The 23,986-nt window shown below is 42.1% G+C and overlaps 1 protein-coding gene and 1 long non-coding RNA gene across 3 annotated transcripts in view; one reads left to right on the forward strand and one right to left on the reverse strand.

Annotated features, from left to right (window-relative positions):
* LOC126427926 (uncharacterized) lies at nucleotides 1-23,969 on the reverse strand. The gene is made up of 2 exons (XR_007576756.1): nucleotides 23,856-23,969; nucleotides 1-834 (listed from the first exon to the last, which is right to left on the reverse strand). It is a non-coding gene; the product is annotated as an uncharacterized LOC126427926 (long non-coding RNA).
* The window catches only part of LOC126427925 (acidic leucine-rich nuclear phosphoprotein 32 family member A-like), a 13,871-nt gene continuing 11,873 nt past the window's right edge, over nucleotides 21,989-23,986 (forward strand). Inside the window, exon 1 of one of the 2 annotated variants that reach the window (XM_050089820.1) lies at nucleotides 21,989-22,673. In XM_050089820.1, the coding sequence (XP_049945777.1) occupies nucleotides 22,626-22,673 (48 nt within the window). In that variant the 5' untranslated portion in view covers nucleotides 21,989-22,625. The remainder of the gene's footprint in view (nucleotides 22,674-23,986) is intronic. The other variant, XM_050089819.1, reaches the window with a different exon arrangement.

Genomic DNA, 23,986 nt, shown 5'->3' on the forward strand with positions numbered 1-23,986 from the left:
TTTTCTGAGATTAGACAACTTTTTGTATCTTTATTTGGCTGTCAATAAATATACATAAATAGAGAAAACAGATAGACATTAAAAGGAACAAAAAGTTTACAAAAGTCAAGTTACAAATTAATTATGAAGACACAGGAATGGAGCACTTTTAAGACGAGCAACTGCTTCAAGAGTGAGCCCTTCTGTCTTTCCGGTTACAACCATTACGATGTTCACAATTGACAGTTCAGATCCACAAGAATGTCACAGAGTGAAATGCCACAGTAGTAAGAAGTTTCGCACAAATCCCAGTTAACGAATGCTAGGACGATTATTTAAATTACATCACATCCTCCACAGCGAAATGACAGCTGTCGTGTCACCCGTCTGTCTCCTTCCACCTCCCCGCTCTTAGAAGAGATTTCCATCTGAAATTGAGGAAGTGCACGTCCACTGAAGATGATGATTGAGAAATAGTTTTGTCTAGAGGAGTAGCACTGCTCTGGACACAAAAGTTAGAGGAGAACTTGAGAGAGCCCTGAACAGTGCCCTCCCCTGAGGCATGGCAGCAGATCTTCATAATGTCACATTTCTTTTATTCAATTTCCTGTGATATCTATATACATATGTACACTCTCTCTCTCTCTCTCTCTCTCTCTCTGTCTGTCTGTCTGTCTGTCTGTGTGTGTGTGTGTGTGTGTGTGTGTGTGTGTGTGTGTGGGCGCGCATGTTTGTTTTGTTTCTTTTCTCTTATTTCTTCCCATCCTGTGACCCACGTCATTCCACAACCAAGTAGCTTTGGCTCAGACGATCCCACGGAACGTCGGTAAAAATGGCTCAGGTGGTCTGTGCTATCTGGGGAAAAAACAGAAAAAAAATAATCAAAAATTGGTAAAAAAATGTGACACAATTTTAATAACTGAGTGAAATATAAGTGCAGTAAAATTTTATGGATTATGCACAATGGTTAGAAACTCATTTGATATAGTTAGGGGTGCACAGAAATGTCCAGATTAAGGCACACAATCTCCAAGACATGAAGTATTCTAAATAAATTACACAGAACTGATTTTTTGAGACTCATCATCAATGGATTCTAATTGCTGCCGGGGCAATGAGATGGAGATACAGGAAACTGCAACTCCTCCACTTGCTCTGGCATTACCTCTTCTCAGTCTTGCTATTTGCTTTTGGACTTCCATTGCCCAGGAGGTATCAAAATTACTAAAGTTGAGACTTTTCAAATTCCTATTAACACCACAAATGATGAAGTCCTTTTTAGAGTCATACGAGAAGAGTTTTACTGTAAAAAGGAGAGTTCATATTTATCAATTGAGGCACGAGGGGCTGCTAGAAGCGACAGTCGGTGTTGTGTGCCGGAACTAGAAAGTGGCCACAACAGGTGTGCACAGGGCTCGTTATAGTGGACGTCGGCTGTGACTCCTGACAGAAACGGAGCAGCAGGCAGAAAGACGTGCAGGTCGGAAAGAAACTTTTAGTCGGACGTTAACATGTGGTGACTTAAAAGTACAAACTCTTCAATTCCGAGATTTCATATTTTATACAAAAATATAATATAGGTACTTCACTTCAGCTCTAAGAGAGTAGGTCCGTGTTAGTTAATAATTAAAGAGGCACAGAAGTTACTGAAAGGTGTAAATAAATCTGTTTCGATAACACTATGCTAATGACTAATATTACAGTAGTATAAACTGTACAAATTAGGGGTATTTAAATAATTCCGGATGTTTCGTACAAATGTGCTTGCAGTCGGACTGTATACAACTGTGGAATAAGGCAAAGAGGTGATTTGTGTAGAGGGAGACTGGTACTGTTAAAGGTAGCTGGAACAGGGTGGGAGTACAGTCGACACCTTTACCCGTAATCTTCCAAAAACTCGATATTGCACAATTCCAAACAAATAAAACGACTTGCAGGTACCGGAAGCACACATTGGACGAGGCTCGGCACGAGAAGTTCGTGTGCGTCCGGACGGAGGTGCAAGTGGCACCTGCTTAAGTTAAAGAACAAGTTCGGGCCTGCCTGCTTCACACTCGGAAATCTCACTTCGTGTCGACGTGCAGAGGGGACTGGTAGCATACTTTGACCCAGTTCTGTTTTACAACACAATCTTCCTGTACAATTCAGCTACGCTCAAAAAAATTATTTACTCTACATAATGATAATATTGTGTAAAATTGATAACAGAACGTCTTTCTAAAACATTTTCAGGAACCTGAGATTCTCACACTTACACGTGCGTTTGATATGAGAGAGAATTTAAACTGAACTCGTGATTCACGAGCACAACACTACTGACGTACCTCCACTCGTGACACGTGTGATTCCGGAGAGCGTGCATCCGTACAGTTAACGGGCCTACGTACGGAGGCCACCCGGGTCGGTCCCCCGGTGTGCTCTAGGCGTCGCCAAAGAAACGGTATCACTCGAGCCATCGTAAACGGGTGCTCGGCCTGTTCTGTAACTTGTATTACTGTCGTCCGGCCACCGTGTTCAGTGCTACACACTACCTATACTTTCCCGTATCTTACGTGTTGCTCTGTAAAGTACTACATTCGATAAATTGTGTTTGTTCTCGCCGTAACAAAACTCGGTGGCGAGTGAGGACTCTGACCGCCACTCTCGATAGATTGGCATCGGCACGTTCGCTGCACGTTACGCTCCCGTCAGTGCAATCTTTGCCCTTTCTGGCATACGACGAATCTGCTGTAGATTCGGGCTCGTACGAGACACGGTTAAGGCAACATTTTCACGTTTTCCGTGTGGGCAGTGCAAACCGGTGTAGGGCTTTCTTTCTTTCCCGGTTTTCGCCACACATTTATAGGTCGTCGTGCCAATTTGGGCCTTTGCGAGAACTGGCCAGCTTATTTGATGAAATGTGCAAGATTCTGGCAACCTATCACTGTGGCAGAATGCACGTCATTGCAAAGCGTGCAGAACTTTACTGTTGTTAGAAATGCCCAAACCAATCTTACTAAGCCCAGTCTGCAGAATAAGACGGGTTGAACAATCATTGTAAATTTGTCACTATCACCAGTACAACTCCTACACCGATCTCAGGGTGTGTGATGTTGTTGCTCGTCTGGCCCCGGATAGGAAAGTCTGCAGAAAAGCATTTCAATGTGAGAACCCGACAATTACACACGTGCTCAGTGTAGCACAGTCCTCTGAAGTGTCACGGGCCGTGGGCGAATCAGATTTCTGGGTAGCGGGAGGTATCGGAAGCTGCCGAGTCGGCGCCCGTTAGGCACACAGCGAGTGTTCGGGACGAGGGGGAAGCCACTGCAGCAGTACAGCCTCGGATCGGCGCCACACGGGGCAGCACCGGTTACGGCCACAGTGGCGACGGCGGCCGCGCGCCTCCCTTCCGTCTCGCCCGCACTGCTCGGTCCGGCACCTGCGTGCCGTGTGCCCGAAGCCTCGGGGTGATCAAAACGAGTGTCGAAAGAAAGGCCACGTTGTATCAGTGTGTAACACCGCTTCGAACGTGGCGGGCACAGTAGCACTGACGGATATAAACTGTATCTCTACAATGATTCTCTCAGAGAACAAACTGTTTATTGATTTGTATATGTTTAATAAACCACTATAAATACAAGTGGACACAGGAGCTGCAGTGACTTCAGTTACACGCACAAATGTACGTGGAATTCAGTTCCCCTCCCCTCACACAGGTTTCACTGATGTAACAAACAGCACAATCCGATCTTAAGTCAGTTCTCTGCTCCTATAGTCGATAAACAAATTTATTGTCAGATCGAGTTCCGTACCGGCAACTGGAGTCCCTCTGCTCCGAGTTTTTATTTCCGTTCGGCCTATTTCTTCCAGTCGGTGGGCTACACCACTGACCACCGTTAAGAAGCTAAAGGGTGAGCTTTGCCTCTGCACGATTACTGCGCGATCTGTGATAGATACGTACCCTTTGCCCCGCCCTGACAAGCTGCTCGTAAAATTATCGCGTGGCCACTACTTTTCCGCGACCGATTTGTTGGAGGCGTACCTCCAGCTCCTTTTAGATCGGGCCACTGTGCTCCTTCTCGTCAGTAGACCTCTCGGCCTATACCAAAACTCGGCACTCGACTTTTGGCGTTACTGGCGCACCTGCAATTTTTCTACATTTTTTAGAGCAACTGACAGCCTCTGTGGCCGGTTGCGTCAAACCTCGAGGGTACTGTCGTTTCGAATTCTTCCACCGAAGACCACCTCGGCAATCTCTGTCCGGCGTTTTCTGTTTTGCAGTCTGCAGGTCTCGAGTGCAATCTTGCCAAATCTCAATTTTTTTAGCCATCGACCGATACCTACGTTTTGAGGTTCCTCACACGGGGGTCACGCTGTCGCGTCGACACGTTGCCGCAATTGCGGCTCTGCCGCGGCTGACCTCCGTTGAGGAACTGCTGGCGTTTCTAGGTAAAGTTGCACACGTCCTTCAGTTTTTGCTGGACGCATCCACTGTTGCTCATCCCCTGCACGTGCTTTTGTGTAAAAATGTACCTTTTTTCTGATCCCCCACTTGTGACCTGGCACTCACTTTCCTTAAATCTAATCTTCAGTCTGGTCACTTTTCAGCCCGGTCAGCATCTCTTGTTGGCTACAGATGCCTCTCGGCACGGTGCCGGTGCACAAATATGCTGAACGACCCGTCGCTTATTCTTCTGAGACTTCGACTCCGACTCGGCAGTGGTATTCTCGGATTGAAAAGGTGGCTTTAGTGATTGTGTTCGCCCTCGAGAAATTTTACGTCTTCTTGTACAGTTCCGAGTTCTGTTTAATCACAGATCACGAACTGTCGGTTGCTCTTTTTAACCGTTCGGATTCCGTGACAGACGAGGCGGCGCACGGTTTGCAGTGGCGAACACTCTACGTCTCCCATTATCGTTATCGGAACCGTTACCGGCCGACGGTGCGGCACGCCGATGGCGAAGGTTCGTGTCGCCTTCCGATCGGGCCGGACCCGGCAATCGACCGGGACGAGTTGCTTCGTTTCTATTTAGATACTGAGAACGAGAACACAGTTGACGGTTTTCTTGTCACTAGAGCCGAGAAAGCGTCGGCCGTCGCTGCGGATCCTGTACTTACTCGGGTCCTCTCTTCTGTGTTGCACAGTTGCCCCTGAAAATTCCCCCGGGCGGTGCCTCAGATCCCTCGCATAATAACTTCTCCTTCCGGCACCGCCTGTCTGTACTTGACAGCGCTCTTTCGTTAGCTAAAGAGGACGCTGCTCCCCGAGTTATGATTCCCCTTCCTTACGCCGTAAAGTACTGCGACTCGGTGACCGAAGTTGTGGTCTGCCGGCACGTATATTGGCTGTGGGGTACAGATGGGGACATTACGCAGCTTGCACTCACTGTGTTCGGCGAGACGTGGCACTGTGTGTGCCTTCCTTCCCTTTGGCCAATGCCGTGGCATCTGTCGGAATGTCTACATGTCGATTTTGATTGGCCCTTACCAAATCAGTCTTGGCTTATTGTAGTGTTGTCTGTCCAGATCTGTGGCGGCCACTATTTTGAGCAGGTCTAAGATTTTTTCAGTCGAGGGACTTACATATGCCGTGGTTACCGATAACGACACCCAGTTTGTTTCTGGAGAATTTGCATCTTTTTGTCAGGCTAGTGGTGTTCGCCATCTCACAGCTCGCTCATTTATCCTCAATCTAACGGTGGAGACGAACGTGCGATTCGGACATTTAAAACTCAGTTGTGGAAATACATATCTGGCAGGTCCCTCGAAGCTGCTCGAGAGTGTTTTTCGAGTTCGTACCGTTTTGCACCGGTGGGGGACGAGAGCCCGGTGGAGCTGCTATGTGGATGTCATCCAGAGATGCTCCTTCGTCCGTTGCATCCGACCGCGCATCTGCTGTTTCTTCTACAGTTCTGGCCTGTTGCACCTGTCTGGGCTCACGGTTTCAGATCTGGCCGAACTAGATTGCTGCCAACACTAAACATCGCCGAGCGGGCCGCCTTTGCGGCACCTGCACTCCTGCCATCACTTCGACCAGCTGCAGCTGTGAGAGGTCAGGCTCGTTCCGGAGAGTCCACTACCTCCTCCGCTCCCACCGATGCCTATTCCTGTGTCGTGAACGGTCCGGTTTACGTGGAAGTGGGGTCACTGCCTGGCAAATCGCCATCTGGGATTCCCGCTTCCACCTCCACTCCTCGAATGCGTCTCCGTCGCCGGGTCCCGTGCAGTCGTCCTCTCCCACGCCCCCTCCGACACCTGTGGTGCCGACCTCGACTGGGATGTCACTGAGGAGATGCCATCCCTGCCCTGTGGCCTCTCACGAGAGGGGGGACAGCGCGACAACCTGCTCCCTCTGCTCGCTTGCCCGCAACGGGCTGCAGCAGCTGCCGTCGTCGGAATGGTCGGGACCATCACTGATGTTTTCTTTGACTTGTAATCTCAGTCCCTCTATTTTTTCCCCCACCGGTGCTTTTTTTCTATACCAATCATTCTGTCTGTACCATGTATTTTTCTGTGCCATGTGTGGCTCCTGAAGAGGGACAGCAGCCTTTTCAGCATTTGCAGGTGCAACAGTCTGGATAATTGACTGATCACACCTTGTAACATCAACCAAAACGGCCTTGTGCTGGTATTGTGAACGGCTGAAAGCGAGGGGAAATACAACCGTAATTTTTCCCAAGTGCATGCTTTTCCACTGTATGGTTAAAAGATGATGGCATCCTCTTGGGTAAAATATATTCTGGAGGTAAAGTAGTCTCCCATTTAGATCTCCAGGCAGGGACTAGTCTGGGGGATGCCATTATCAGGAGAAGCAAAACTGACGTTCTGCGAATCAGAGCATGAAATGTCAGATCCCTTAATAGGGCAGGTAGGTTATAAAATTTAAAAAGCGAAATGGATAGGCTCAAATTAGATTAGTGAACTTTAGTGTAGTTCGGTGGTGATAGGAACAGGACTTGTGGTAAGGTGAATACAGGGTTATAAATAGAAAATCAAATAATGATAATACAGGAGTAGTTTTAATAATGAACAAAAACAAAAAAAAAAAAAAGAAGTAACAAGGATAAGCTACTATGAACAGCATAGTAAACGCATTATTGTAGCCCACACCTACCACAATAAGACAAGTTTATATGCCAACTATCTCCGCAGATGAGGAGGAGATTCAGTAACTGTATGATGAGATAAAAGAAATTATTCAGATAGCTACAGGAGACGAAAATTTAATATTCATGGGGGACTAGAATCTGATAGTAGGAAGAGACGGAAAAGTCATAGGTGAATATGGACTGGGGGAAAGGAATGAAAGAGAAAATGTCTGGCATAATTTTGCACAAAGCATAATTTAATCATCGCTACCACTTGGTTTAAGAATCATGAAAGAAGATTGTATATGTGGAAGAGGTCTGGAGACACTGGAAGTTTTCAGATTGTTTATATAATGGTAAGACACAGATTTCGGAACCAGGTTTTAAATTGTAAGACAGTTCCAGGAGCAGATGTGGACTCTGACCACAATTTATTTGTTAGAATGGCAGATTAAAACTGAAGAAAGGTAGGATCTTAAGGTGATAGGACCTTGATAAACTGAAAGAAACAGAGGTTTTAGAGAGTTTCAGAGAGAGCATTAGGGAGCGATTGACAAGAACAGGGGAAAGAAATACAGTAGAAGAAGAATGGGTAGCTTTGAGAGATGAAATAGTGAACGCAGCAGAGAATCGTCTAGGTAAAAAGATGACAGCCAGTAGAAATCCTCAGGTAACACAAGAGATATTGAATTTAATTGATGGAAGGAAAATAATAAAAAAGCAATACATTAAGCAAGCAAAAGGGAATACAGAAGTCTAAAAATGAGATCAACAGAAAGTACAAAGTGGCGAGCGAAGCAGGAATGGCCAGATGAGAAACGTAAGGTTGTCGAAGCATATATCACTAGGGCTAAGATAGATTCCACCTACAGGAAAATTAATGAGACCTTTGGAGAAAACAGAACCACCTGCATGAATATCCAGAGCTCAGATGGAAAACCAGTCCTACGCAAAGAAGGGAAAGCAGAAAGGTGGAATGAGTATCTAAAGGGTCTATACAAGGGAGGTGTACTTAAGGACAATATTATTCAAATGGAAGAGGACGTAGAGGAACATGAACAGGGAGATATGATACTGCATGAAGAATTTGACAAAGCAATGAAAAAACTTAAGTCGAAACAAGGCCCTGGGAGTAGACAACATTCCGTTAGAGCTACTGATAGCCTTGGGAGAACCAGCCATGAGAAAACTCTTCCATCAGGTGAACAAGATGTATGAGGCAGGCAAAATACCCTCAGACTTCAAGAAGAATATAATAATTGCAATCCCAAAGAAAGCAAGTGCTGACAGATGTGAAAATTACCAAACTACCAGTTTCATAAGTCGCAGCTGCAAAATACTAACATGAATCCTTTACAGAAGAATGGAAAAACTGGTGGAAGCCAACCTCGTAGAAGGGGAAATGTAGGAGCATGCAAGGCAATACTGACCCTACGAATTCTCATAGCAGATAAGTTAAAAAAGGCAAAACTACGTTTATAGCATTTATAGACTGAGAGAAAGCTTTTGACAATGTTGACTGGAATACTCTTTCAAATTCTAAAGTTGGCCGGGGTAAAATACAGGGAGCAAAAGGCTATTTATGATTTGTACAGAAACCAAATGCAGTTATAAGAGTCAGAGGGCACGGAAGGGAAGCAGTGGTTGAGAAGGGAGTAGACAAGGTTGTAGCCTATCCCTGATGTTATTCAGTCTGTACATTGAGCAAGCAGTAAAGGAAGCAGAAGAAAAATTTGGAGGAGGAATTAAAGTCCAATGAGAAGAAATAAAAACTGTGAGGTTTGCTGATGACATTGTAATTCTGTCAGACACAGCAAAGGATTGGAAGAGCAGTTGAACGAAATGGACAATGCCTTGCAAAGGGGATATAAGATGAACATCAACAAAAGCAAACGAGGATAATGGAATGTAGTCGAATTAAATCGGGTGATGTTGAGGGAGTTAGATTAAGAAATGAAATAGTAGGGAGGATAGAAAATGTAGACCGGCAATGGCAAGAAAAGCATTTCTAAAGAAGAGAAGTTTGTTAACATCGAGTATAGATTTAAGTGTCAGGAAGTCCTTTACGAAAGTATTTGTGTGGAGCGTAGCCATATACAGAAGTGAAATGTGGGCGATAAACAGTTTAGACAAAAAGAGAATAGAAGCTTTTGAAAAGTGGTGCTATAGAAGAATGCTCAAGATTAGATTGGTAGATCATGCACCTAATGAGATGGTACAGAATAGAATTGGGGAGAAGAGAAATTTGTGGCACAACGTGACTAGTAGAAGTCAGCTGGTAGGAGACATTCTGAGGCATCGAGGGATTACCAATTTGGTACTGGAGGGAAGCTTGGGGGAAAAGACATCCGTGTGATACTCAGTTTCTATAAGAATGAGGTGGCAGTGATTAGACTGAGGATGTGCTCTCTCTCCTCTTATATTCTTTGTGCATCCAGGAAGCTATAGACCAAGTTCGAGAAACTACTGAGGTGGGGATCAAAATTAATGGGCAGAAGATAGACATGCTACGTTATGCAGATGATATTGCTATAGTCGTGGAGACAAAAGATGATCTAGAGGAAGTCCTCAGAACAATGGAAAAAATTCTAGGCAATCAGTACGGGAGTAGAATATGAACCTCAGAATGAGAATTGGAAGAGAGGAGCTGGAAGTGATACAGGAATTTACTTACCTGGCAAGCAAAATCACAAGGGATGGTAGAAGCCGGAAAGACATTGCGCGCAGAATGCAAAAGGCCAAAATTGCATTTAATTGGAGGAGGAACTTACTCACCAGCAACATCAGTCTGAAAATAAGGAAACCTATCGTGAAAGGTTTCATTTGGAGTGGGGCTCTTTACAGGTGTGGAACTCGGACAATTGGAAGAGAAGAGAGAAGACAGCTAGAGGCACTGGAGATGTGGTGCTATAGAAGGATGATGATCAGCTGGAGAGACAAGTCACAAATGAAGAGGTGCTTAGAAGAGTACAGGAAACCAGATCTCTGTGGAGGCACATCAAAACAAGACGAGACAAACTTGTAGGGCACATCCTACGACACGACGTCATCATCGGAACAATAGCAGAAGTAGCTACAGAGGGAAGGAAATGGCGGGGGCGACCGAGGATATCGTACGTGCGACAGATCGTGAATGGCGTCGGATGTAACACGTACGTGGAAATGAAGAGAGAGGCTGACAGAAGAGAGGAATGGTGCTCTGCTGCAAACCGACCTCAGGGTTGAGCACTTAAAGAAGAAAGAAGAGGGAAAAGGTAGATTGCTACTTACCGTAAAGAAGACACATTAAATTGTAGATGGGCACAATTAAAAGACACTTGCATAGCTTTTGGCTACAGCCTTTATCAGCAAAAGAGAAATACCCACCATTTATTCACACAAGCGAGCACACGCGACTGCCAACTCTGGGAGCTAGGCCCGAGTCAGAGACTCCCAGCTCCCAGTGGACAACACGTGGCAGGCACCTGCGGGTAACAGTGTGCTGATATTTGCCGAGCCTCGAGGAAGTCTGCAGCTTCCAAAGTTATGACCCTCTTTCACTCAGTCTACTCGAGGTACTCTTTGTGTGTTTTTTTTAACTGACAAACTTTGTGTGGACAAAGCAGCTCTGTGAAATCCTTATAATCCAATAATTTTATGTATGTCATTTGTTAGCTACAGAACAGAGGTGACAGCTACGTAAGTATTGGTTTGAACGAAAAATGGTATACAACTTTTTGATTCCTTTTGGTATTCGTACGCAGTTTTATTTTCCGTACACTCCAAAAAAACTCATTCCTCTTTCCTGTCTAGAAATTTTAGACCGTATGTCCTGTTCTGGCCCCCTGTATTGCCCCTCTCTTTCTAAGTTTTTTAACACTCCTTCATCCCACTGTCTTGTTTTTGCTTTTCTACAATTTCCCATCCTGCTTAAACCATCAATCTGCCATACTTTATCGTGTCATTTATGTTTAAAACTCTAAACTTTTCTTTGAGTACACAGTTTCTTTATTACTGCTACACATTCACCAGCAAAATAATTGTCTGTAATTTCCCACCATCATACATTTTTACTCTTTTGCATGTAGCTATTGTCTGATCTGTGCTGGAGAAATCTGTCCCTTACAGAAGCCTGCAACCACAGTGGTTTCGCCCCCCCCCCCCCCCCCCGTGTCATTATCAGCTCTTGTCTGCAGTCAATCAATGAGAAATTCTGAAGAAGTCACTGTTCTCGAGTTAGAGCCACAGAAAGGATATATAGTGAATGAATACGTTATTTCAGTGGATTTAATTTGTATTGTTAATCAGTAGACTTTCTAATGCCACAAGGACAGAAAAATACACAATTTTTTTCTGTCTACAAGCACTGTACATAATTCTCATAGCAGGTCTTTGCAATGTCCAGTCAGTCTGCATTTTTGAAAATAAAACTGTTAATACTTGTTAGAAAATCGAGCGTATTTTAAAATAAGTTTCACTGACTGCCTCAGAGACAAAATCTGTGTATAATCCATATTACCTCAATATTTTCAGAGGAGGGGTGTAGCAGAAATATATTTAAAAAAAGTTCCTGTACACTGTAGCCCCTTTCTCTTGTCCAAGTGTTTCACAATTGTACCACAATGTCTCTGGGCAATATGACCTGACATACTGAAGGATGAGTTACACAATATCACCAGGTAATTAATACTGGCAACATTATTATTCTTCATCACGATAAACAGTGTAAAAAACTAGCTTCGGAAAGTACAACTACCGAGTAACTTGTGGGCCAAATTAATTTGTTGTACGCGACGCCACTATTTATTTTATGTGCCTTCCGAGTATAATGAAGCGGCGTGTGTAGATGCCAAATGTCTTATTCGTACAGGTGCCCTTACCTACATTCTTTTCTCTGGTGTTCAAACTGTTATCAACTCACTCGTGAGCTGAAAAACATCTGAACATGCTGTCGGAACCTCAGCAACAATTGCATTAGAATAGATCCTCGACACTGGGCATCGGTCAATACATTTGGTGTCGAAATGTTGTCAGATACAAGTTGCTGCCACATGCTATAAATTCTCTTAATATGCGCCTCACGGCAAGAGCTCCCTTAACTGGGATCTTTGCCTCTATACCCAATGAAATAGACCCTCTCTTATTACATCCACGACTATTTTTGATTTTTTTTTTCTTTTCTCAATCCCTTAAATGGATGCCTCACTTTGAGACTAAGAGATCAGTTACAAACATCACCACCCTGGTAGTGATATTTTAAGAGTAAGTTGTCTTTGGAACACTGCTCCACAGGACACAGCTGAACAGTAGTTAGCAGATTTACAGTGACACAAAATGTGGAAGTGGCTGCAGTAGACCATTTCAGAAGTTCGAGAATGGGACTTTTAACATTCAGATTATCGCTGAAGGTTTCAAATGAAATGTTATGTCTTCCTTATTAGCTCTAGGACAGGCATTAAATTTACCACTGGTGCTGAATAATTTAATACACAAAACCAATATGTACAGGTACCTTACTTTAGAGAGGCAAGCAGTTCTTTCGAAAAATATTTCTTATTGTGCTGTATCCCAAACGAGGAGCATTTTTTCAAAACTCGAAAAACACCAAAAAGTAAAGTTTTTTGAAAATGCATTTTTTAAATATCATATGAAATACTAATTACATAAATAAGAAAATTTAACATTTACAGAGCTTTTGTAGGAACGGTTCTGACTGTGTGTCTGACATTTCTAAACTTTTCATTCTTTACTTCAGAATTTTAGAAGTCAATAAGTACAAAGATGGAAGTTAAAAGTTTTGTTAAAATACACATTAAATTAATTTTTTCCATTTCTTTTTTATCTTTAACATTAATTACAAAGAAAGCTGCTTTTTTGTTCATTTACATTGAAATACATTAATGTACTGCAATACGAGACATCAGTATCGCACTTTTCCGTAAATGTTCTATAAGCAGATGTCGAGATTTCCACAAATGCTATTGAAATACGATACAAAATACTGGCTACAACAACACTGAACTGGAAATGTACTGGTCACTTTCAACAATGTCCTTATAAAATGCTTCTGCTCCTTACGGTATGTTAAAATGCCTCATAAGTTTTAAGACATATTTCTTCTTTTCCTTGCTGACCACATTCTTCTGTTTTACAGTGGCTGATTTCCTCACTTTCTAGTTGCAGTTTCTGGATTTCCGTACCTCAGCCTCTCCAGGACTTCCATTGTAAGTGTCCGACACTGACAGACTTTTCGTCAGCTGTCACTCTCCGAGCAGTTGTTTTCGAAAGCACTTTAGATCGTGGGGCTTTTAGTACACAGGGCTTGAGGTCCTTTGCTTTCCACTCTTATTCAAAATATTGACAATGCGTTGTCGTTCCGACACTTTCTAGTATTAAGTCGGTGAAAGAATATTTACGTTCCTCCAATAATATTTATCTATCCACTCGTGTGGGCTCAGTCAGGATTATCACTGTGGCCACAAATATAGAAGTAACGTACCAGCTTATAAAATTTTCTGCTTTCTTCTGTGAAGACCATTAGTGTCCAAATAATGACTGTGTGGTACAGGAATCAGAAAACAAGAAAATTTGTTTTGGTTCATTTTCTGGCAGTGTCACCTCAAGGTTTCTGAGAAAATCCAAAAGAGAAGGAGCTACTCGGTTGCATCCTTTCCGTCCTGTCTGAAGCCGACTATAAAAAGCAATCATTTCCTTTGTCTGTGCTTGGGAGTGAATCATAATGCAAAAATTTTATATCCGAACCTGTCTCAAATAGAATACTTCACCTAGGGAGAGCTTTGGTATTAGCGGGTTCTCTTGTATATCAAAACATACTTTAACCACATTTGGATTTTCCTCCTCGATTACTGCACAGAACTTTTTTGCATGAACTTTGTGCAACCTGCTGTTTGTTATTAATTGAGTTTTTTTTCCAGATCTTGCTCCTTTCGAGAGCACCTATGCACATCTCAGATGTTTTTCATAATGTTGTGCCACGTGCAGGTACTGCTGTCTTCAGACTACCGGTGTCGATCTATAATGACCTCTTCAGATATGCAGCAAAATATGGGAAAAATACACACACACTAGCAGATTGTCTACAGATTAAAACAATAAAGCAGACCGTGATGAAAAGTATTAATGATATATACGAGGGCAGTTCAGAAAGTAACCTCCGATTGGTCACAATGCGGGTTGTGGGGGGAGTAGCGACTGTATCTGTGCGTTCACGCACTCAACAGGTCAGTCGGCATCAAGCCGTGGTCGAGTGAACGTCGTACCTGCGCTAGTTTAGTTTTTGTGGCAGTTTGAAATGTGTGCTGCACTAGAAAAGCCCGCCAAATGTGAAGTGCGTGCTGTCATAAGGCTTTTTACAGCCAAAGGATATTCTCAGCAGCTATTCATCGTGAGCTTTGTGCCGTGTACGGACCAAGAGTTATGAGTGAAGGAGTTGTCCGTGAATGGGTACGTTTATTTAAAAGTGGACGAGAAAACGTTCATGATGAAGAGAGGAGTGGTAGACCATCATTGGTGACTGACGAACTTGTTCAGACAGTTGATGCAAAAGTTCGTGAAAATCGACGTTTCTCAATGTCGGAGTTGTCTACTGGTTTTCCACAGATTTCTAAAACTCTCTTGTACGAGATAGTGACAGCAAGATTGGGTTACCGTAAGTTCTGTGCACGATGGGTACCCAAAATTCTTACCGACCACCACAAAACTCAAAGAATGGCCTCTGCATTAGACTTTCTGTCACGTTATGAGGACGAAGGAGAACCATTGTTAAACAGAATCGTGACCGGTGACGAAACCTGGATTAAGTATGTGAACCCTGAGACAAAAGAACAATCAAAGATGTGGGCACATTCAAATTCGCCTGCCAAACCAAGAAAAGCCTCGCAAGATTTTTCTGCCAGAAAACTGATGGCAACGGTGTTCGGTGTTTTGGGATGCCAAAGGGGTGTTGTTGGTTGAATTCATGGAACGTGGTACGACCATTAATCAGGACGTGTACTGTGAAACAATAAAAAAGTTACGACGGGCTATACAGAACAAACGCCGTGGTATGCTGACTTCCGGTATCGTTTTTTTGCACGATAACGCCCGTCCTCACTCTGCTCGCAGAACAACGGCCCTTCTTGAGTCCTTCAAGTGGGACGTTATCAACCATCCACCTTACAGCCCAGACCTGGCGCCAAGTGATTATCACCTCTTCATGCATTTGAAGAAATGGCTCGGGTCACAGCGGTTTGATGACGACGAAGAGCTCAAAGATGCGGTCACAGGCTGGCTCCAGGCACAAGCGGGTGATTTTTATGCAGAAGGAATTTCAAAGCTTGTGAAGAGATACGATAAGTGCCTCAATCGCTATGGAGACTATGTAGAAAAATAGTGCAAAGATGTAGTTGTAAGATGTATATATTAAAATATTTTTATTTAACTTGGTGTATTTTTTTAAATCAACCGGAGGTTACTTTCTGAACGGGCCTCGTATGTGCATTTGTGCACTTTAAATATGAAGAGGCATACCTGTTTAATAAAAACATGTCCTAATATACTGGAACCATAGTGGCACTGTCAAATGCTAAACACAAAATCAGCACCGGCACCATCAAATATATATAATGTATATAATTTGTGACCGTAGACGTGAAGTAAAGGAAATTTATTCTATATTCGGGTTACTGTCCAATTTGAGACTGTGTCAAAGCTTGTGAAAGAATGCCATTTAGTTCGCCAGCAAGTAAAAGAGCAGTTCAAAGAATTAGATCGTAAAATTAACAAAACAGATCAACTTGCTGTTACAGAGTTCAACCAGGTTAAATAGCAAATCTCAGAGTCGAACGAGCGTGTAACTGCTTTAGAAAAATGCAAAAATTTTAGAGAAATGGTTAACACATCTGAAACGGTATCAAATTTGGAAGAACAATTACACGAATTCGTAAATTCTACCGTACAGGAGAAAGTAGAACTGCTCGATACTAACAGTCTTTCTAAGGAAGATGCTGATCTCGGTCAAAGTATGTTAAACTTTATACCATTAAACGAGCAAACACCAATACAGTAATGAGATATGATTAAAAGATTTAAAGCCCCATAAGGGTTCGCACCCTTTGGGAATTCAGTGTATTCGTGACCACCGGCCATCCGAGGTAAATTGTTTTCATATTTCTATCTCGAACCACGGACCTTGCCGTCGGTGGGGAGGCTCGCATGCCTCAGCGATACAGATAGCCGTACCGTAGGTGCGACCACAACGGAGGGGTATCTGTTGAGAGGCCAGACAAACGTGTGGCTCCTGAAGAGGGGCAGCAGCCTTTACAGTAGTTGCAGGGGCAAGTCTGGATGATTGACTGATCTGGCCTTGCAACATTAACCAAAATGGCCTTACTGTGCCAGTACAGTGAACGGCTGAAAGCGAGGGGAAACTACAGCCGTAATTTTTCCCGAGGTCATGCAGCTTTATCTTCTTTGACATTTCTAGTATATTTTATTAACATTACACCTTCTTTCAGGAACAGTATTTTCAAGACGTGGGTAGACCACGACGTATATAATTGATAATGGGCCCCAATTCACTAGCCATAATTTTAAGGAATTCTTGGCTTGGGAAGTAGTAAGACACACAACTACATCCAAGTATAGTCCACAAACTAATTCTTGTGAATATGTTATAAAGGAATTACCACGATTGTGTAAAGTGTGCTGCTCTACAAGGCACACTACCTGGGCACAACTAGTACCAGAACTTCAAGTAATCCTTGTGAATTACTGCATATGTCAACAGGATGAATAAAACCTTTATAGGAGAATTCTTGTTAAAATTGTTTACATAGCATAATTCACCAGTGACTGACTTGCAAAAGTTGCAAGAGAAGATACAAGAGAATTTGATTACACAGGCACAAAAAAAAAGACAAAAGTTTTAATGAACAGGCCATTGTACCAAACTATCAAAAAAAAATGAATTGCCGTCAGTACACAATTTTCATCATAGCTCGAATGGAAAGAAGGAAATGAGCAAATTTTTTTCAGCATAAAGTAAACCTTTTAAAATTCAGAATATACCACATCCAAAAGCAGTATATCTAATAGACCCTGATACAGGGCAAAATAAAGGATTACACAATATAGATACGATTACAAGATTTAAGGCCACAGAAGAGTTCACACCGTTTGTGAATTTGGTGTATTCATCACCACCGGCCACCCGAGTTAACTTGTTTTCATATTTCTATCTTATTTTTCTCTGCGACAATTTCTATCTTCTTTGACTATTCTATTATTAACATTATGTCTTCTTTCAGAAATAGAATTAATATAGATAGGACTTCAACACCTGAATGCACGGTAAATCAATAATACTTGCATCGGTATGTTTATGAAGATAGCCATCAGCTTAGTTAATAAACTTAGCTATAAATTAACACTTCAGAGAAATGACTCCTGTTAGTCGTGCCTCACATTGTAGGCGGAAAGAGTCCAGGTAGGAGAAGAACGGCAAGACAAACTGATGGCGTGCTCACGTGCACAGCCAAATAACGAGAACGACCTTAACAGTTGGCAAGAGAATGAGATGGTTTGATAACTAGTAATCTTTTGTATTGTCTAAATCTAGTAATTATAAGAAAGTGAAGGATAAGCTATACGTATCAGTAAGTAGAAGGAAGATACACAAGTGTGAGAAGTACGTGTATGTAGCGATGTTATACGTGTTATAAACGAGAAAAGAAAAGTCGGAAGAGAGCAGTTATGGGGGAAACAGATCATTTAGAACAAAAAATGTAGTAAAAGGGGGATAGTAATTGTGTTTACTAATAAAGTTAAGATGGGGCATACCCAAATAGCAGATGATGTGTAGAACAGGTAAAGGACAAGCAGATCCATAGGAGGAGTGGCCTATATCTTGGTCATGTGAATCCAATGGAGGAATGACCTGTGCCATTTAATGTAGGTAGGAGGGATGTAAGGTTAGGCAGACCCAAAGAAGGGATTGTCTGTTCCTCGGTCAGGTGAATCCGTTTAGGGAGTAGAGATTTGACTCAGTGACTGCCCTTACAAGGAGTGTAAGTGCAGTGAATACAGAAGTATGACATCGTATAATAACTGGTGATCACGATACAAAAGTTTCCTCCAAATTAGTTCTGTAATTGAATAACTTACCTGATAGTAGAGAACAAATGGTTGAAGCAGGAATGTTCCACGCTTGTTGACTACACCCGTACTGAGATTGTACTGAAGAGACCGAATAATAGGCATGTACTTAACAAGCAACTCCTCGGGTAATAATAATGTGGGAAACAGTACAAGGTGATACCTCTCTCTCTCTCTCTCTCTCTCTCTCTCTCTCTCTCTCTCTCTCTCACTCACACACACACACACACACACACACACACACACACACACACTCTCTGATATCTTACTACATAGAAACACTGGTCATTTCAGGACAATTTCCTGCATCACACAGGATGTGAAGTAAATAAGATACAGATACACAAATTAGACTAACACTGTTTAGCACAACTTACCTGAAATGAAACAACAAAACTGAAAAGACTTGTTATTAAAAATGAAGTTTTATTCCTTTTTAAAGAAGGAAGTAATATCGAGCATTTTTAAGTAATCAGGTTGTTTACAGTTGCATGTTAATGAGATTTTGTTTTCATTTGTGCAGACATTAAATGGGAAGCGTGGTATATGAGAAAATTGCAAGAAGTGGTGACAAATAAATGCTTTCACCTGCTGTGGGCGGGCATCGAGGCTCGGTGATGGCACGACTGTCCGAGAGCACCCACACTGTCCGAAACGAGACAGTTTTGTGACAAATGGAATACATTGTAACCTGGAATGTCACGTGAGCCTTTGATGTAAAGTTGTGATCAACTCAAATTCACAAGTCACACTAATGATCTATACACCCATACCAGGGTATATATAAATGTTTGTAAAATAAAGTAGTAAACGTGCTTTTTCATTATACGAGTAGAAGTTATCTTCTTTTGCTCCAATAACAGCTGCAGAATGTGAAGAAGCCACGCCTTTTCTCGGGCAAAACACGGGATTTCAGAGGCACCGATTAGTAGGACCTCTACGTAAAGAGAACCTGCTACAGCAACCACATCAAAAGCAGAAGGTGCATACGTCCGACGTTACGTCGGGTGCCCTCGACAAATTTATTTGGTCGGCTCATCTAGCAAAACTACAAACCGTTGCATAACCCTAGCAATGTAGAATGCCGACAGAATTTAGTAATCCAGTGGCAAAGCAGGTGAAGAAGATATCCACAAGAAATAACGTGCATATATGAAATCAGCTGATGTTCTGGATAAAAGCTAAGGTATCTGAAAATCTTGGAATATATAGAATAATTTCTGGAAATCATGATAGAAGTTAAGTCCAAATGTGAGTGGAGCTTTAAATAATTTTACAATTATCAAAGTCTCTCTGTTCACAATCCTAAATTAAGGAATAAATGACGGTGTTACTACCAAGAACTGACTTTGTCCTATCCTCATTAGTACAAGTAGCATATCTGTTTATCAGAAATGGCTGATATTAGGAATTGTACAAAGAACACCACCTACCCCCCCCCCCCCTCCCACTCTCTCTCTCTCTCTCTCTCTCTCTCTCTCTCTCTCTCTCTGACAACGTGGGATATACTCGAAAAGATTTTATGCCAACTGACTCTGGCCCCAGAAGCCTACTCAGTTACATAAATGTGAAGTTGCAATGTAACAGAGTTACAAAATATTTTTCCTTAGGATAAGTCCCTGAAATGGTTGTGGATGAGGCATGTGGTAATGTGTTCCGATGATAGGTGAACCAAATGAAAAATAGACATCTCGGGAAGAAAAGAACTGAAGAGGGACAATGAAGTGATAACATTCAACCTGGGTGGTACTTCTCCAAGGCCATCACAACCAGTGATGAAAGGCCGGAGATACAGCTGAAAACATTTGGAAGATGCCTCTCTCTATCAACTTACGATCTTTCCATTACCAGAAGCAAAAATATTCGAAAGTAAATGGATAATATTCTCACTGACAATGCCAAAGTAATACTAAAACCGCATATTTAATATGGTATGCCTTCAAACGTAACAGGTTTCACAAATTAGTTTTCGTTCATGTGTTCTTTTTGGCAGGTACTTCAGATTGGTTACATTCCCAAAAACCTATGTGAATTGTGTTGCAGGAAGAGGTCTTGACTGTATTAAATATGTAATTATCTAAAACCAAAAATTGTTAGAAATTATTCATCAATTCAATTATGAGAGAAAAGTTCCAGATGTACTGCATCCGCAACATAAGTGACAACATCTATACATCATATTTTTATATAACTGTGTTTTATTTGTCTCAAAACATGTTTTACAAGTCATTTGATACTTATAGCACAGAAGACATGCCAGTTTTTGCTTATGATATACCTACTTACATAATTTTCTAACACTGATTTTAGCAGCACAGGTTTATGCTGAACACAATAATATTAATAAGCTGTTTTTCTCACAATGTAGCAGTCTTTGTGTCTAGATTTTCCAGACATTATTTTATCATAATACTACGATATTAAATAGTTATTCTGTCCAAATGTGCATATCATCATTAATAAATTCCTCAATTGATTAGCAGCATTTTCCACCAGGAGATCATATACTTTTTGCTGCAGTGAACCTATCTCCGTGCTCAGTACATCTATACCCTCGAGTTTATTGGTAATTTTAAGCACTGTGCTGCAAGCATGAAAATTTCTGTGTGTGTGATGTTGTGCATGAAGTGGTTTTATTCAGTTAGCCCCAGGATTACTATGTAAAAACATGATAATCTCAATTATGTACAATGAAGGGATAGTAAATATTTTTAAGTTCATGATTGGTGGACAGCATGATGTTCTTGGAGGGGCTGCACGCATTTTTCTAACAATTCTTTTTTGAAGTAGCTGGATTCGTGATAAGTGGCTTGAGCTCCTCCAAAAGATTATACATCTAATTATAGATTCAGAGTAACTGTGGTATACCAATTTTCCTGCTGTTTATGTCTGTTACACCAGATAGCATGTTAAGGCAAAAGCAAGGCTGTTTAATTTATTGACTAAATGATCTATACATGCTTGCCAGCGCAGATTTTTGTCCTGTACTGTAAGTGCACTGTTTTCCCAAAGGCTGACTTTGGGAAGCTAATTTCAATAATTGTGTATGAACTTCATTCGATCTAAATTGCGCCCTAGCGACGGAACACTTTAAGTACCCGTGTATCCTACTACTGCAGTTTACTCTTAGGTCATGCCACGACTTCTTGCTGACATGAGCTTAATCAATTACGGTCAATATTAGTTTCCTTATCGTTGTCTTATCTCCTTCTTTCGCATGTAAATCCAGCATTCGACAGCAGTCAGACAACAAAATAAACAGTTCGAATGCAGCCTATGGAGAAGACGCAATAATGGCACAAGACTGGTAAATTTGGCTTCGCGATCTTTCTTTTTAACTTTCCACACGGTTTGATTAGAGAAATTTCAATAGCAATAAATAGAACAGCACCGCTCTAATTTTTTGTTTGTTTGTCTGTCGGTCCAAATACTAGTACGCACTAAACAAGCGTGCATACGAGTATTCTATCTTAACTGATTTTCGCTCACTTCTGAATTGACTTGAACAGCCCCTCCCACCTTTTCCGTCTACCATTTTTAAAAACCACCAGACGCAAGCTGTCTTCGTTGCATCGTAATCAATACTTCCCTTTTATCGACCCCACCTCCGCCTGAGCGTATGACAGGATGGGTACACTTGAGGGGTGGGGTGAGATGCAGCTCCCCCTTCGCGACGTGCCCCGCTCTCTGGCGTCTTCCGCAAAGCCTCCATCGTTTTTCAAGCGCCACGCACCCTAGCCAGCGCAGCAGGACGCTAGCGAGCCAGTCTTCCCCTCCTCCCGAATCCTTCAACTCACAGTTACGTCGTTGTCGACCTTAATAACAATTTGTTCAAGGCGTGGTAGGGACATTACTGTACGACTGACTTACGTATAGTGCCATGTATCCACATGTAACACAGTAACTCATTACGTTTTACTGTTGTCGAAAACATTTTTTTAAGTACATATCATAATATTGACTAGCGGCTAGCAACGCACTGGACGTGTGTCGTAAGTGCGCCGTATATCGACCTGACATACCTAAGTATCGGTTCTTATCTCATTTCCAGATCAATTAAGTATGCAACGTCGCTGCTGCTTAACAAATGGTGTTTATTTGCGTAATTAACTTCGACACGTACCTGCTTTGCACCTCTGAAGAATAAACGAGAGATCAATAAATTCGTGTTCTACCCGACAGATGGCAGGAGGATTGCCCCACATCGAGATACGGGCAACGTGATTGGCTGCTTTGAAAGTAGTCCCTTGCACGAATTCCTGTTCCCGCCTCGCGCGCTGTGTTATTGTGTAGACCCCTCTAGGCCACCATTGGCTCATCGCGAGCGAATACGTTGTGGCGACTCGGTACGGCCGTCATTCCTGCTTTGAAGGTAAAGGCTGACGGAGCGAGTGCCGCAGAGCATTTTGTGTGTTGTGAATCGTTAGTATTAAAATAAAGTGCGACATGGAGAAGAGAATACAACTTGAGAAGATGGGGAGAACTCCCGATAAAGTAAGTACTTAACATATGCGTTGCTAACAATTATGACGATATATTTTAGCATCAACAATTGCTGTTATTAAAATTAACGAGTTCTAAATTTATTTTTAACACGCTTCCTGTTTTGTTGTGAAGTAGAAAAACGGAAACAGCGTGCATTAGTCTAATCGAAATTATAATCGGGCCCCATAGCCAAGTAAGTGCTGGATTATTAGCGTGTCGAAGTGCCAGCAAAGCATTACTTGTGTTCGTTGCTTTATGGATGAAGATACGAAGCGTATATTTGCTCTAAATTTTACGAAGACGCAGGTTGTGATAATTTTCGTGTGAGCTATTTAAATGAGTACTGAGGCCTCCCACGCGTGATGAAAATTGTCACAGATGTTATGTGCACATTTGTTCGGAAAACTCTTAATTTTAGTGTAAGTTGAGCATGAAAGTTTATTAAAGTTTAGGATAAGAAAGCCGGGTTTAATTTCTTGATTACCGCATTAAAGCATGGTGCTGGGCGCCCAAACAATCTAGGGTACAGAACGTTGTTGAATTATTTTTGCCGCGTTTCTGATACTCGGAAATAAAGTAAAGTGCTTTGTATTCTCAGTTTTATCTTTATTTACTTTTTGTTACTGCTGTTTGTTTTGATTATATCCTGTAAAGTTTATGATGCTTTTAGACGCCATATTGGAAAATAATTATTGGAATATTTTGGTATAATTACAGATGTTTTAGTATAAAAGTAGTATTTTGAAAGTGCTATTAGCCCAGGGAGTTGTTTTACATACAACATGTTTGTGCTTGATCCGTTGTTATGTTTCTGTCAGTTTGGAGTTATGTACACAAAATATGGAGGCGGCGTCATACGCGGCCACATACGCAGGGTACTTTTAAGAGGGCACGGGTTATCAGTTTTGTAAAGGGGGACGTTCCTAAACGTAGTTATATAAATCAGAAAGATATAGCGTTTGTGCCATGACGGAATGCCTAATTTAATTGCCTGAGGCATGGATACAATTTTTTGGTAATTAATGCAATATTCGTAGCAGGTTGTTAAGCGGCCATGATGGTGACCCTGATACAATGTGCGTAGTATATGGGAACACTGCTCGTAGACGATGTGTAGAAGTAGTGTAACGCCTTTTAATTCCATTGCAAATAGAAATTCGGTTTTACATCTCCCTTAGGAACTATACATACCAAGGAGGGGGCTTCGAACACCTGGAGGCCGAACATGAAAATGCTGCCTCTTTCACAAACGACCAAACATCACTCCGCTTCTGTTCTATATGGCAGCTTTCGAGCACAGTCTCGTGACCCGGCAGCTACGA

The sequence above is a fragment of the Schistocerca serialis genome, chromosome 12 (assembly GCF_023864345.2).
Source record: "Schistocerca serialis cubense isolate TAMUIC-IGC-003099 chromosome 12, iqSchSeri2.2, whole genome shotgun sequence".
Classification (NCBI taxonomy): Eukaryota; Metazoa; Arthropoda; class Insecta; order Orthoptera; family Acrididae; genus Schistocerca; species Schistocerca serialis.